The 15,185-nt window shown below is 35.5% G+C and overlaps 1 protein-coding gene across 1 annotated transcript in view; it reads left to right on the top strand.

The window, feature by feature from the left end:
- etnk1 (ethanolamine kinase 1) overlaps nucleotides 1-15,185 on the top strand; it is a 20,286-nt gene extending 5,101 nt beyond the window's left edge. The window contains exons 2-8 of the mRNA XM_062995651.1: nucleotides 1,247-1,506; nucleotides 4,696-4,836; nucleotides 7,474-7,616; nucleotides 10,259-10,342; nucleotides 10,498-10,658; nucleotides 12,869-12,942; nucleotides 13,039-15,185. Coding sequence (XP_062851721.1) covers nucleotides 1,247-1,506; nucleotides 4,696-4,836; nucleotides 7,474-7,616; nucleotides 10,259-10,342; nucleotides 10,498-10,658; nucleotides 12,869-12,942; nucleotides 13,039-13,111 — 936 coding nt within the window. The 3' untranslated portion in view covers nucleotides 13,112-15,185. The remainder of the gene's footprint in view (nucleotides 1-1,246; nucleotides 1,507-4,695; nucleotides 4,837-7,473; nucleotides 7,617-10,258; nucleotides 10,343-10,497; nucleotides 10,659-12,868; nucleotides 12,943-13,038) is intronic.

Genomic DNA, 15,185 nt, shown 5'->3' with positions numbered 1-15,185 from the left:
AACACAACTTTAATAATTCAAACTCTGCTTTAAAGCTGCTGTATGCTTTTAATTACTTTAAGTATTTAAGTAAACAGGTTAACATACAGTGCTCTTTCTGATTCCTGACCTTTCCGAGAAGTGGCCAGCCAACCAAAATAGTTCCAAAAGTGCACATACTTCTCACTGAGAGAGTCACAGAAAAAAAGAGGCAAGAAGAACCCAAAAGCTCAGCTGACATTTACCAAAATGAGCCCAAATCCTTTCGAGACCTTCTCTGTGGAGCCATGAGTCAAAAGTAAAACTTGGATCAACAAATTATTCAAGATTAATAGATATCTGGATTTATTGACACTAGACACAGCCAGATGTAATTACTGCCAGTACTGTTCAAGCTTAACAGAATTTTTTTTTAGCATTTTTTTAGCAATGTTAATTTTTTACCACTAAAATAAATTCCAGAAAAAATAAAAAAGTTTTCTTTTTTTTTTCCGAATAAATTGCTTTGGAAAAAATCCCAAGGCCTTTTTACTTCTGTACAAGTAAATATATTATCCAATTTCAAATTTAAGCAAGTAAAAGACTAATAACCTTACAGATGAACAAAAAATGTGAAATATATGATCAAATATCTATTTTACATAACTTTTAGTGCACAGTCAGGGCAGAGAGCCTTTTCTATCAAATTATAGCAAAGACAGCAATAACACCTTAATTTAGGACATGCAACACAAACTGTTTTTTACTAGATTATTTTAAAGATTTGTTTGTAGCCATTTATATGAGACTTGCTTATTTAGAAATGTAGTGCAGGGGAAGCGAAGACCAGAGAATCTGACTGTGTCGCATGTTCATCTTGACAAATGATGTAACTGGAATTTTGGAAACTTCTTAAATTTTTATTTGTTGAGCTAAAACAAAAGCCAGTATTTTGGGCCACAGCAGGATTACAGGAATAAATATACAGTAGTTATACACTTCACATGACACAGTATAAGATCCTGTTCTAAACCAGTGCAACAGTGAGGAATACTTGTTTGAGATTTCTCTTATTTTGGCTCTTTTTTGTCATTATTATTTTTGCCTGTATTATTGTATCATTATTATTTTGCCTGTAATTACTTAAAATATAATTTTCTACTTACTTACTGCCATATTTTGTTTGATTTAAGTCATATAGTAAATAACCTTTGCATAGTTGTTTGCTCACTGAAAGTAAAAACTGTGTCACATGTATACCTTCATTTGCTTTTTTGTATGTTTGCAGTCTTTCACAGACGGCATCACGAACAAGCTGATTGGCTGCTATGTGGGAGGAACCCTGCAGGACGTGGTGCTGGTGCGCATCTATGGCAACAAAACAGAGCTTCTTGTGGACCGTGGCAATGAGGTAAAAAGCTTTAGAGTCCTGCAGGCACATCACTGTGCCCCACGCCTCTACTGTACTTTCAACAATGGCCTCTGCTATGAGTTCCTGGAGGGTATGGCGCTAGAGCCTGAGCACATCCGCAACCCTGCTATTTTCAGGTGAGGAACAGAGTTAGACAGAAAAACACAAACTGAAGATATACAGTGGATTCAGAAACTTTTCAGACCCTGTAATGTTTTTGTACACTTTGTGTTGTGGATTTGATTTGAATGAATATAATTGGGATATAATTACCCATCAGTCTACATTTAATCACCTATATTGATGAACAGAAAACTGAATAAATCTGAAAACTAAATAAACTGATGTATCTTACAAAAGTATTTAGAGCCTTTATTTATGATCCTTTATCATGGTTTTCAGTAGAAGCATATTTTGGATAAGTCCTCTTGGATAAGTCTCTACAAGTTTTGCACACCTGGATGGAGGCAGTTTAACACATTATTTACATAGATCCTCTTAATCTCTGTCAGATTGGATGGTAAATATCTGTAAAATGCTATCTTCAGGTCTCTTCAGAGATGTTTGATGGGGTTTGTTTTATCAGAACAGAGAATCTTTGTTTATATGTTGCCAGAGTCATATGCCATCATTTGCCTTTTGCTCAACAGTGTCTTCAGTCTTGCCACCCTGCCATAAAGGCCTGATTTAAGGAGTGCTTCAGAGATGGTTGTCCCTCCAACAGATTTCCCCATCTCTGCACAGGACTTTTGGAGCTATTGTAGAGTGACCATTGGGTTTATTCTTAAGTTGATTCTTGCCCAGATGCCCATCTTGGCTGAACTTCAAATAAGGATCAAGTTTAAGGCAAAACTTTAAAACAGCCCTTTCCAAATTTTCAACCCTTTTCAATTTTTCGACCCTTTCCAAGCTGTCTAACTAATTCAAACTGCATCAGGTGACACACATACACACAAGCACACACACCCTGTGTGTGTGTGTTTTAGCACCTCTGCTGCACAGGTTACCAAATAGTATAAACTAGAGATGCATGAGTACCGATACCAGTATCGGGTATTTGCCCGATACCGCGCTCATTTACTCGTACTCGCAAACGAGGCTCCGATACTAAACATCCGATACCTTGTGCCTAGTGCACGTTGCTGCGTTAACGCAGGGATTTTCAACCTGTGGGGCGGCAGTGCTTGTCTGGGGGGGCGCGACATTGCGAGATTTTTTTACTTCTAAAACTAAAGCAATTCATTTTTCACCCACGGGAGACGGATTGAATTATTCTCACTGACCACGCTCACACGCACGTTTAATGTTATTTAGTTCCGTTTGAAAAAAAGAAAAAACCCTTCAAAATAGAGCTAACAGCGAAGATAACCGGTTACAAAAGCAGCGACCGCTGTTATAGGACGTGTTTGTGTTCAATACTCTGTTCACAGTGTCGATACAAGTGATTCAGGAGTCGACTCATTTTAAGCTTCTTTTCTCAGTCATCTCTCCGTGTTTACTGTTATAATAAATGATGCGGTTGTAAATAAACACCAACTACTACAGAACATTTTGTGTGACTCGCTTACATTATAAAGCTCAGGCTTAATTATACTGGTTATTACCACAGAGCGAGAGCCGACTCAGAGTCGTTTACGATTTACCGAGGTGAACCACGAATGTATGTGCTGATAGAATCGGCTCAGATGGGATCGGACTGTATTATCCTTTTAAAGTAAATATTTCAATCAGCAGAATCGCATCGCATGTATGATGTGCACAGCGTTAATTACGTGCGTTTATTAATGAACGTTAACGTTAGCTTGTCAGTAGCTTTCTCAATGATGGCTGTGCCTTTTTTTTTTTTTTTTTTTTTTTTTTTTTTTTTTTTACAATTAGTGATGGCAACCCAAGCAACTGTTCCACTGCACTATTTTACACTAAAAACTACACTATTCCATAATGCTCCAGATTGCATCATTCTAAATAGGTATCGGTATCGGCGAGTACTAAAATACATGTACTCGTACTCGGTTGGGAAAAAATGGTATTGATGCATCCCTAGTATAAACTATTCTGTGTTGTTTTCATTCAATGCAAATGTCATTTTATTTTTGTAATATGATACTCCTGCTCTGCAGCTTCAGCATTTCCAAGTTGCCAGCCCTTGCCACAGACCTCACACATGTGAGGAAATCAGTATGCCCTGCCAAAGGACTCTGTGGCATTTTCCACCTTGTGTCTATTCACAGCCTGCCCTGAAACACTGCACATGTTGGCCATACATTACTGTAACCATAGTAGCACAAAAAGACAGGATACACAAACAACAACCCTAGAAGCTGCTCAAGCTGTAAGGATCAGATTATACGATTGATCTGTCAAAAACAACCCCTTGCCTATAAAAGTTTTGATAGCAAATGCATTTAAATATTATTCATTCATTGTCTGATTTACTACCACTTTATCCTGGTCAGGGTTGCAGTGGGTCTGAGTCACTGGACGAAAGGCAGAAAACACCCTGAACAGTTAATCACAGGGCACAATCACACACATTCACACATTTACGGCAAGTTTTGGTAGCTCCAGTTGTCTTTGGACACCAGAGGAAACCGGATCACCCGGTGTAAACTCTTGCAGACACAGGGAGAACTCCACACAGAAAGGACCCTGGCCGCTCTGTTGAAGGAATTGAACCCATGCTCTTCTTGCAGTAAGGTGCCCCATGCCATCTATTTAAATATTAGCTAATTGTTAATAAGTGTCTGTGCTGCTCCCAAGAATGTAAATCTAGCAAATGCCATCATCCAGTGGGGCCAATTTAAATACCAAATGCATTTCTTCCAGGAATCGTGTTCATTTTAGTGTATTTTTCCACTAAGGCAGATTGTTCACTTAAATCATTACTAAGGGTACACTTCTCTAAACTGCCTTCATTTGTAAGTAAATTAATGTTTGAGTTTCAGCTTCTTTGCAAGTTCCAAGAACCATTCCTGCCTAGTGCCCACTATGACCCTGACCAGGATTAGTGAAAGTAAATGAATCAGAAATTAATCGTGTCTTAATTAATTGTATCTACCCAAACAATGACCTATATGTTTTCTCTACAATAATTACTGTCTAATAACAACATTATGATCCCATAACCAAAATCTAAAGGAGCTTCACATTAAGCTTAAGCTTTTTAAACCCCTTTAAAAGTACATTTGCAATGTTTTTAATTTCTTTTTGTTTTGTTTTTGGCAGTGTGGTGTATAAGCTAAGCAAGCAAGATATTAGTTCCAACCTCTTGACAGCAGACTTTTTGATCTCATGTGTATCACGTGTATTTTTTTTTTTAACCTTAGGCTCATTGCAAGACAGCTGGCAAAGTACCATGTCATCCATGCTCACAATGGCTGGGTGCCCCAGTCAGATCTTTGGTTGAAGATGGGCAAGTACTTTACCCTCATCCCCACAGGCTTTAAGGATCTGGAAAAGAACCAAAGGTAGGTCTCTGAAAAAGAATTATGGGCATAAGCCAATATGGGTGCCACCTTGACCTAAAAAAACAGTTACAGGTAAAATAGGGCAGTAAAAAGAAAATACAAATCAGTCATGAATGGTTAGAGGCGAAATTTAAAACAAACTGTTGCCACGTGAAAATAAATCTAATGGAATTTTCAGGCGTGGGTATAAACCAAGGGAGGTGCCACTCTGACTCAGAGATCCAGATATGATTTGTTTGTAGTAAAGAATGACAAACTTGTAACAAGCCTATACAGGCATAATTGCATACAAAAGGAGTGGTTGCTAGTGTGAATGTAATTGAGGGTGGTATAAGACTAAACACAATTTAAAAATATGATGCGGGAGCACTGTTTTCCAATGAAAACACTGTTGTTGGCCAGGCCCATCAAAAAAACATCTGAGTTTTCCTAGACAGAAGTTTGTGGTTAAACTGTAAACAGTATGTGGTTATTAAAACTGGTACTCATTAATAATGTGATTCATTAAAGTCAATATTAACTTTGTAGGCATTATTAAAAGATATAATTAAACAAAATACTCCAATTGCATTTGTGAACTGATAAAAGAACAATGTGCAATGTGAAAAAATCAAATCAAAAGATTATAGTTAAATTATTATTAGGGTCATTTGGTAAAAGTTTAATAGATTGATTTTAATTTTGAGCTTCTAAAGTAGAACTTATTTTGTCTTTAAAAATGTAATTATTATGATAATTTAAATAGTATTGGAACAGTAAACGTTGTTACTTGTAAGAATGTATACTATGCAGAGCATAGCAACAGGCTGAATTAAAGAGATAATGTGCTAAAGCTAATAAACAAAATCAGATTTAAGCAGAAAATAAATTTTGCTCTGAATAAAATTGACAATGTCTGATTAGTATTTATTCTTAACTTTAATTCTAAATCTGTCAAATTAGGAAAAATAGTTAGGTTCACCTTTACCTGCAATGTAAAAGTAACCTTTAGGAGAAATATGGTTTCACTAATAGAGTTATTGCTGAAGTTTACATATATGCTCTTCTCAGTGTGTCCATTGTTGATCCGTAAAACCTGATCAAAATCATAGTAATGTAATTGTGTGTTAGAAGCCTAAATAAAAAAGACAAATGTTCTCACTTAAAAGATTTTTTTTTTTTTTAAATCTAGACTGGACTGAGCGACTCTTTTAATTTGACTACCACAAAAGGAAATGTACCCAACATCACATGACACTTTCACCTGTTTATGCAAAGTTCAGGAGGTTGGAGTTTTGACCTGTATAACCAAATGTGACGTGACTTAGCTGGTCAGCTGGCAACAATGTTTCAGAATGGACCAACCCAGTTTTAATTTGTATGTGGATTTGATTTCCATGTAGAATTATTTCTGCCTTTGTCCTGATGCTTATAAAGTAAACTTGTTGTGACTTGATTTAACTATGTGGAATTAGGAATTTCTTAGGGGCATTCAATTTACCTCTTTTATGCATATTCTGAAAATGTGCTTTAAAAACTAAATAAGAAAGGTTTAAGTTTGGCTCAGGTTGCTCTATTGAAAACAATAAAATGTCGAAAAAGAGTAAACCAAATTAAAATTTTCATTTAAATTGCAGAGGGTGCATATAATTAATGAACATCTTGTCACGTGCAAGTGTAGCATAATAAGTGCCATTCTTTTCCTACTGCTGGATTAAGGATTGTGAAGTGTGTACCTTCCAGTGTATGTTTGTGTGTGCTAATTGCATTCTGTGCTGTCTACTTGCATTGGACTGCGTCATTTGCTTTGCTTTTGCTGTGTAAGATTAATTATTATCACCCTCAGTTTTTAGGTTTACTTCTATGTCAGTTTACTTCTGTCAGTTTACTTCTATGTCAAATAAGACAGACATTTCTGTTATGTTAGTAAAAAAGGATAAATACTGGACTGTATCTACAGCTGATAAAGTCTGCAACTTTAAGTGCTAATGATATATTTATATATGTGGTGACAATAACACCTCAAATGTTAAGTTCTATTCTTTTATTTCCTGTTAACAAACACTGAAAAACTTGGAATGGGGCACTAAAATAAGTAATTAAAAGCTCAAGTAAAGGTGCATAATATGTGTAAAATAATTTGTTAAAAAGAAATGACAAAATATTTTAAAAAAAAAAGTAGTGTTTCACATTAGACGTAAGCATTATGCATCACAGTCAATCACCAACAGCTTTAAACTTTAAACTCTCGAAAAACATAACAGACATGCACTTCTCCCACACTCACGCACCCACCCAAATACTTAATTTAAATCTAAATGCTTAAATAATTGCTTTGAATACAGGTGGCTGCTACCTTCTGTAAATGTACCATTAATGTCTTCAAGTCCTTAAAAGTTATGTACTGCAGTTGCAAGCTTATGTCTAATCATGTGTACAGTCTAAAAGATGATCACTGAAATTTAATCCCTACTATGTCCACACGACTGCTCTCTAGGTAATACTTATAACACTGTTGTACTCCAATTTGGGTCTAAAAAACATGGGGTGTTTTCTCCCCCGTTAGCATAGGCTTTCCCACAGAACTTTAGTTACAATTAACATTAATATAATTAATGTTGTGTGTGTGTGTGTGGGGGGGGGTGGGTGTGTGCACAGGCTGAACAGTGATGTGCCCAGTGTGGCGTGTTTAAGAGAGGAGCTGGTGTGGCTACAGCATAGCCTCTCCAAGCTAGGCTCACCGGTCGTACTCTGCCACAACGACCTGCTGTGTAAGAACATCATCTACCAGCAGAAAGGAGGTGAGCTCCATTCCCACCCTATTTCTCTCATATACCCACTGGCTTCCCATCATACTGTCCTGCCTGAGGTAGGCTTGGTTTTTACACTCTTCTGCAATTGTTGTTATAAAACACTACACGAAGGCCTTCCCTCACCCCCAGCTATTACATGTGAAGAAGTGAAGGGGGGTTTATGCTAAATCTAAACATGTGTTATTACTGGGTTTTGTTTTGGGGTTTGCATTGTATGCAAGTGTGTATTTCTAACGCAGTGAATGTATGCTTGTGGTGTTTTGGGAAATGTTGATGGGTATTTTATTTCACTTTGTTATATAAATGCTTTCTGTGTTTCCATGAGTGACCTAACCACTGAGACAGGCTTGGCACCCACACAATGAAGCAAGTTTTAAAGTTTGAACTTGATTAACTGCAACACAGAATGCACCCCAGAATCAGAAAGTGTATGCTTGTTATGATACGGAAGACAGCCATGCTAACAAGGCAAAGCCACTTCCTCTAGCTAAGTTTAACCACACAGAAGGGGGGGTTAGCATAGTAAAGCAGAATATTGTTTGATAAAGAAACTGTTCTTCCCCACAAGAATAAGGGACAGGAATAAGAAATAAATAATGGAGATTAAAAAACAGGTTTTTTTTAACATTTGTGTGTCAATCAGAGAGTTAACAAGGTGACATCCTGAGGCTCCACCTGTTCAGGAAACCATGCTATTTGCATATTGGGCCCCTGAAAGCAACAGTCTTATTGGCAGTCTTTCAGTCCAATGTAGAGGCAGCATGGCCAGGTGGACGCCTCAGGTGGTTAGGTGCTCGGTGCTCGAATCTTTAAAAAAACGTGGTGAGGGGCGCAGAGGCCGCTCTGCAGTGAAGCTGTGTGTGTTCTGTGACAGATGTGAGTTTGCCCAAAATCTTTTCATCTGCTGCACAGGCCTATAGCCACTGACTGGAGCTGTTCTGTGTGTCCAGCTAGGATGCCAACGGGCCCGGTAACCAACTCATGTGTCTCTTTTTGTAGACCAACATTTCTGTCTACTGTCAGAATCTTGTTTTTAAAATCAATTTAGTCTAAAATGCACTTGGAAAAAATATTGTTTAGCACTGTTAACAATTAGCTGCAGGTATTTGTATTTAGCCTCAGAGATTAAGCAGTACGTTTTAAAACCTTTAAACTTAGCAATAGAGTATTTATTGTTTGTACTCTCATGGAGGAGCGAGGATTTGTGTTTTGAAATGTTTTTAAATTTCTGCTTTACACATCTATATTTCATCTCATCACTATCATTTTTTGTATTGTAGTTTAGTGTGTTGTAAAACATTTTTTATTTGTAGAAATGTGCCAGTTTGGTTTTAACATAAATTTAAACATAAATAAATCTAATATTTGCATTTTTAGATTAGACAAAGAGCTGCAATGTCACATAATAAACACATTTAAATGAATAAAAACAACCCAAAACATGTTAAATTGCTATACAATTTTAACTTATCGGATTATAAACAAGATGTTGTAAATGTTTTATTAGGACAACAATATTTAAATCAAAATATGTCAAGATGCTCCCAAATAAAATTCCATCAATTATTTATGCAGTTAAAACTAGTGAAACTAACTGTTTTTTAAACCAGACATCCCAAAGCCAACAGCTTTGCTGCAAAGTGATACTGTTGGTTTTTAATAATGCTTTTTAATATATGTATGCTCATAAATACACACACACACACATATATATTATATTATATTACAATTATTATACAATTTGCAACAAAAATTGTATAACAAAATACGTGTTGTTTTAATTGTATGTAGTCCCCAGCATAAACAGATATATGTACTAAATTATCAGAATAAACAAATGTTCCTACAACTCCACCACATACACAGATTTAAGTGCTACATCAATGGTACAAACTGAGTTTATAGTGTTTTAGTGGAATAAACTCAACAACGAATACAGATCCACAAAAAAGGCTTGAATTGGTCCTGATTGGTCATTTGGACCAAATTAGAACATTTCTACTCCTTTCTGTACAGTAAATTTAGACTATGTACATGAATATAAATATAAAGCTTAAATAAAAAAAATCTTTTTATCTTTCAGTCTATGTAATTTCAGTCAGCATTTTTGTGTGATAGGCTTTTGTTGCTACTGGCCCATTTTCTGAAAGCCACTGAGATCTTGCAGTCACTTCCTTTTCCTTTAACAGAAACTATTAAGTATAAGCAAAAAGCATGCTGCTACATAGAGGCTCTTGGCCTCTAGTAATATGTTTATGAAAGCTAATACTGCTTAGCATCAGCAAAATGAGGTTTTCTCAGTTTCTAGCATGTTTACCACTTTTACTCTGATGCTATCTAACAAAGCATGTTATTCTTATGTTTTACAGCTGTGTGCTTCCTTGCCTGTGATCTGAATGCTTGCTTTAAGTCATCTAAGCAACTTATTATAATTCATTTTTCCCACTTATTTTTCTTTTCAGAACACAAAGCCTTACTCCTACTCCATCGTACTATTTGATAGTCCACTTTAGTGTTTTCAGTAACAATTTAATAATGTTTAGCTTTAATATACAAGGGTTAGGAAGGGAATGTGTAAACATGTCTGTATCCTTTTTTAAACAAACCTTGCATTTGTTTGCCCTTACCAGGACATGTCAAATTTATTGACTACGAATATGCTGGGTACAATTACCAAGCCTATGACATTGGGAACCACTTCAACGAATTTGCAGGTAACAGATACAACTTGTATTTACTAGTGTCGATCTTCCCTTTTGTTATTTTGCCCATTGTACTGTAAACAGTGTAGAATGACAGCAAGCATTTAGATGTATAATTTGTACAAGACTGTGCTGATATGGAGTCGTGGTCTGATTTTGAATGACAGGTCTGAACGAGGTGGACTACAGTCTGTATCCTACCCGAAGGCTGCAGCTGCAATGGCTGAGGGCTTATCTAGAGGCCTACAAGGAATATAAGGAATATGGCACTGAAGTCTCAAACAAGGAGGTAGAGGTCTTGTATGTACAGGTCAACCGCTTTGCCCTGGTAAGTAGGTATTCATAAAAAATTTATATAACGTAGTCATGCACATGCTCTAGTCATAAGCAAACATGTGGCAAGCCTTGTTAAAACACTGCTAATTTTTTAGTCCTAATCCTTTTTTTAACAAACACATTGAGGTAATATCAGTCTCAAAGTGAATACTGGCTCAATGCATTTTATTATTTACATGCGTTTTTTTTTTTTCCATTTAGTACTTACAGTACATGTTCAAACACAAAAAGTAACTATGTAAGCAACTACAGATTGTTTTGCTGTTCATGTATGCATAGATACGGACTCTGAAATGCCATGCTTAGGCTCAGAACTTAAAAAACTTTTAACTGGAAATACTAAAACAGTGTGTGAATGTGTTTCTGTATATGTTTGGCATATGTCTTTGTACCATGAAGGCATTATTTGAGCTTCACAAGAACACCAGATAACAAAACAAATACATTACCACAGATAAAACCTTCAGAAAAAAACTGCACTGAACCATATTGAGCAAGACATTTTACTTTGCTGATGACCCATTGTGATGGACCTTGAAAACTACTATAATAAAAAAAACAGAAATGTCATTAGGTAACAGTGTAAAAATCATCACTGTTAAGTTACCTTGAGCAAGGATTAACCTCAGAATAACTGGTAAAAAAAACTACACTGCAAAAATACATATTATTATATTTAAACTGAGTTACATTAATTCCCATTTGGAGGAGTTAAGTGATGAAAACAGATTATTTTAAAGGTACTGTTGAAATGTTCATTATTAAAAGTAGGAGCTGATGAACACTTTACGCCTGAGGGGTGTTTTGCCAACAGCCAGTACATTTTTGTATATACAGTATGTTTAGTATGCCAAGTAGAAAATATAAAAAATAATAAAATGAAACTAACTATCTTATGTTGTTATACATTTATATTTTAACCTTATTGTTAAAAATACATTTTGTTTTTTGTTTTGTAAAATCTTTATAAACTAATAAATACTTAAATCTGACTTTAAACTATAACTGAAATATAACTTGTTTAGTCAATTCTAGTTTTCAAAGGAGTCAGCAATTCTGCTAAAGTTAAAAACCTCAAAAAACAAACATGCAATCTGAATGGCTGTTACATTTAAATTCTAAAGGGTGAATCTTTTGGAAAAGCTTTTAGAAGTTTTTTGGCATAGTTACGATTACTTTAGTATGCAGCCCAGTCCTACTATAGTGAGAAAATTATGGTTTCATTTTAGTCATAATAGTAGGTTATATTTTAAGAAGAATTCTGGATAATCAGTAATTTCCATTAAGTTCTCAGTGTTTTAAATGCCCCTCACTCTTGGCTGTAATAAGCATATGTTGGGATCACAGCAAACTTGGAAACCCATTGCTGTTAAAATAGATAAGTAATTAAATTCATGGGGAATTACAGAAACAGAATTCTTTAATTTCCTTTGGGATTAATAAGGTATCTATCCATCCCTATCTATCTAGAATTAGTCAAAAGTAAAGATTAAATCCCTTTTTTGATGCAGTTATTGGAATGATCCAAAAGAATGACAGTAAGTAATCTGATGTGGGTCTGATTAGAGCTGTACCTCTCTAAAGTTTGTACAAATAGCAGCTCAGGCCTTGGGCAACTGCTAAATCTCCAATCACATGATAAGGCCTGTTTGTTTGCTATGACTCCTCTCATGTAAATGTCACCGTGCCAACTCAAACAAACAGCGTCTATCATTTTTTTAATGTCACCACTCACAAGTGAAGCTCCAATTGTTCTCTGTAAACATGAGCCTGTACAAGGAACAATAGAGGCTAGCAGTGAGTATTACACAGTGTTACACAGAATACTCTCAAAGTATTAATGGCATACTACTCTAAGCAGTGTTTTGAATGTACTCAGTAACAATGCTATTCAGGAACAGGATTCAGATAAATAAATAAATACAAAAATTCCATAATCACAAACTTTTTCATTTACTTTTAAAATAATTTCCCCTGCATGAATGTTGGAAGTCAAAAGCTGTTAATGTCAAATGTGTAGGTTAATTAACCATTGGAGTAGTGATATTGAAACTGTCCTCTGCTATTTAAGGTTGAGCATTTGGGTGAAGGCCATTGTTTATAGGACAAACAGTGGTACTCTATGTTCTGAAATGTAAATCCTAACCTCTAAATTACCACTGCCATAGTAACTATGTTGTGCCATTTCTTTCTATGTTTTAGGCATCTCATTTCTTTTGGGGTTTATGGGCCCTAATTCAGGCAAAATATTCAACTATCGACTTTGATTTCTTGGGGTAAGCCTTGAGAATGGAGATTATGTTCTTACATACATTTTAACTGGTATGCTTTGATATTCTACAGTGATGTTTTTTTGTTGTCTATTCTTTTAGATATGCAGTTCTTCGTTTCGGTCAGTACTTCAAGATAAAACCTGAGGTGACGGCACTGACCTTTCCTGAATAGTTATTTAGCTTGGTGGTTTTGCTCTCTTTGGTGGCCCTGGACATTACTAGTTCTTTGGGCTGCACCTACTACACTGAATGCTAGAAAAAATGGAAAAACATCTCTTTGTTTAGCACCTCCTCTATAGTTTTTGTTGGGAGCTGCGGTGTCATACATATCCATGGGTTGTTGGTGCCTCGACAGAGCCACCAAACTAGAACGGCATTACTAGACATTGCACATTGTGGTTGTTATATATTTCAAGCCAATATAAACTTTGTGCCGCTAAATGAATTAGGACCAAAAACAGATTAAGACCTGTTGTTTTCTCAGTAAGTGGTCCAAACTATTCACCCACATAGCAAGCTAGTCAGATGTCTGAAAGATGCCAACATCCCAGACTATGAGACCTATAGGTCATTCCTGTTTGTTTACAATTTTAAGTGACATGAAAAAACATTCAGCTGCAGGGTAATTTTGGTTTACTTCTTCCATATATTTGTGGAGCATAAGGACTTCCAGACTTGGATGGGTTATAGCTGGCATAGCTACTATAAGCTCTGTGATTGGAGGACCAATGGAATTTCTGTTGAACGCTTGCTTTTTCTTTCTTTGTAACTACTTTTGCATTCTGTCACTTTGAGCCTGTTACTGTATTCACACTAAAACTGATAACTGTTAAAAGGTGCTTAGCTAAGAGGTAGTGTACTTTTATGCCTATAGCTTTCATCTTAAACGTCAAGCCTACACCAAAGTGCTGAGGTTCCTCAATTGTACAAATTTGCACAAAATGTATAATACAAGGCAATTTCCATTATCAATAAGAGCAGGTTTGCTTGCATGTTAATTGCAAAGTTCAAATGCAAAAAAAAAAAAAAAAAAAAAAAAAAAAAACATTTCCAATGATTTCACTGATCAACTTTATTGTATTTTGTAAACTAAAACACATTTTAGTTTAATGCCTGCAACACACTCCAAAAAGTTAGGACAGAGGTGTGTTCACGCCTGTGTTCAATCACCTTTCCTATTAATGAGACTTTTTTAATGGTTTGGAAACTAAGGACAGTGATTGTTGCATTTTTGCAAGTAGAATTTAGCTGCTCAGTAATGGACTTCCAAGGAAAAGATGTCACCATGATGGCAGCATGAGTCTCTCTAAAATTCCAACAAGTACCTCTGCGTCAATGGTACCTTCACACATATGCAGGTCAATAAAGATTCTACTTTTATTAGTCAAATTTCAGAAATGGGGTTTGGAATAAGAGGTTAGTGTAATGGTCATGATGCCTTAATGATGACAGACCTTGTTGCCGCCTGTGTTCAGACCTTTTTTTAAGTCCAAATGTGTAAACAATTGGTCTTAATTGTATTAGTATGTATAGCTTGAGTTTTGACTTAAAGTTAAGACCAGTCTTGCACTAGAGTAGCTATATGAATTGGATGTATCTTCAAGTCTAATTCAAAATTTGGCTTTTATGGGTCTTAGAGACCCCAAGCACTTACTTTCAGTCTAATTTGGTTTCTTACTTTATTTGCTTAGCCCCATCACAACTTAACATGTTGTATATATAGATACTGTGAATCTCAGATCTCTAGATACGAGCTCTGTTTATAATTCAACATAAGCTTTTCTACGCAAACATTTCTTAGAAATATGAATGTGTTTTTCAGTTTAAAACACATTTATATATTTATGTTGTAAAAACAAGGAAATGCTGCCAAGCTATACTAAATCATTAATCTGTCACTTGAAGCAGAAAATCTCAAACAGGTTTCATCTTTGTACTGGTTTGCAGTGCTTTTAGGCTGCAACTTTATCTGCTTTAATACAATTGTTCTCTCAGACATGTGATTGTACAGCAAATAGTCTCATAAAAGTGTAAACTACCACATGAAGAATATGTGTATATGTAAATCTTTAAACAGCTGTAAAATGCTTGTGTCTAGTGTAAAATTGTACATAGGGGCAAGTTACTTTAAAACAAAATCAAATTTAAATCAGTAAGCATTGGGAGATAAGATATATGGGATGTAGAGTTACATTTTACATTCTGTATTTTCATCATCTGATTGCAAATAAAAAATTTAAAACTAA

This window comes from Trichomycterus rosablanca, chromosome 1, assembly GCF_030014385.1.
Source record: "Trichomycterus rosablanca isolate fTriRos1 chromosome 1, fTriRos1.hap1, whole genome shotgun sequence".
NCBI classification, from domain to species: domain Eukaryota; kingdom Metazoa; phylum Chordata; class Actinopteri; order Siluriformes; family Trichomycteridae; genus Trichomycterus; species Trichomycterus rosablanca.
Note: the sequence above shows the minus strand (reverse complement) of the source record. Positions and strands in the feature narration are given on the sequence as shown.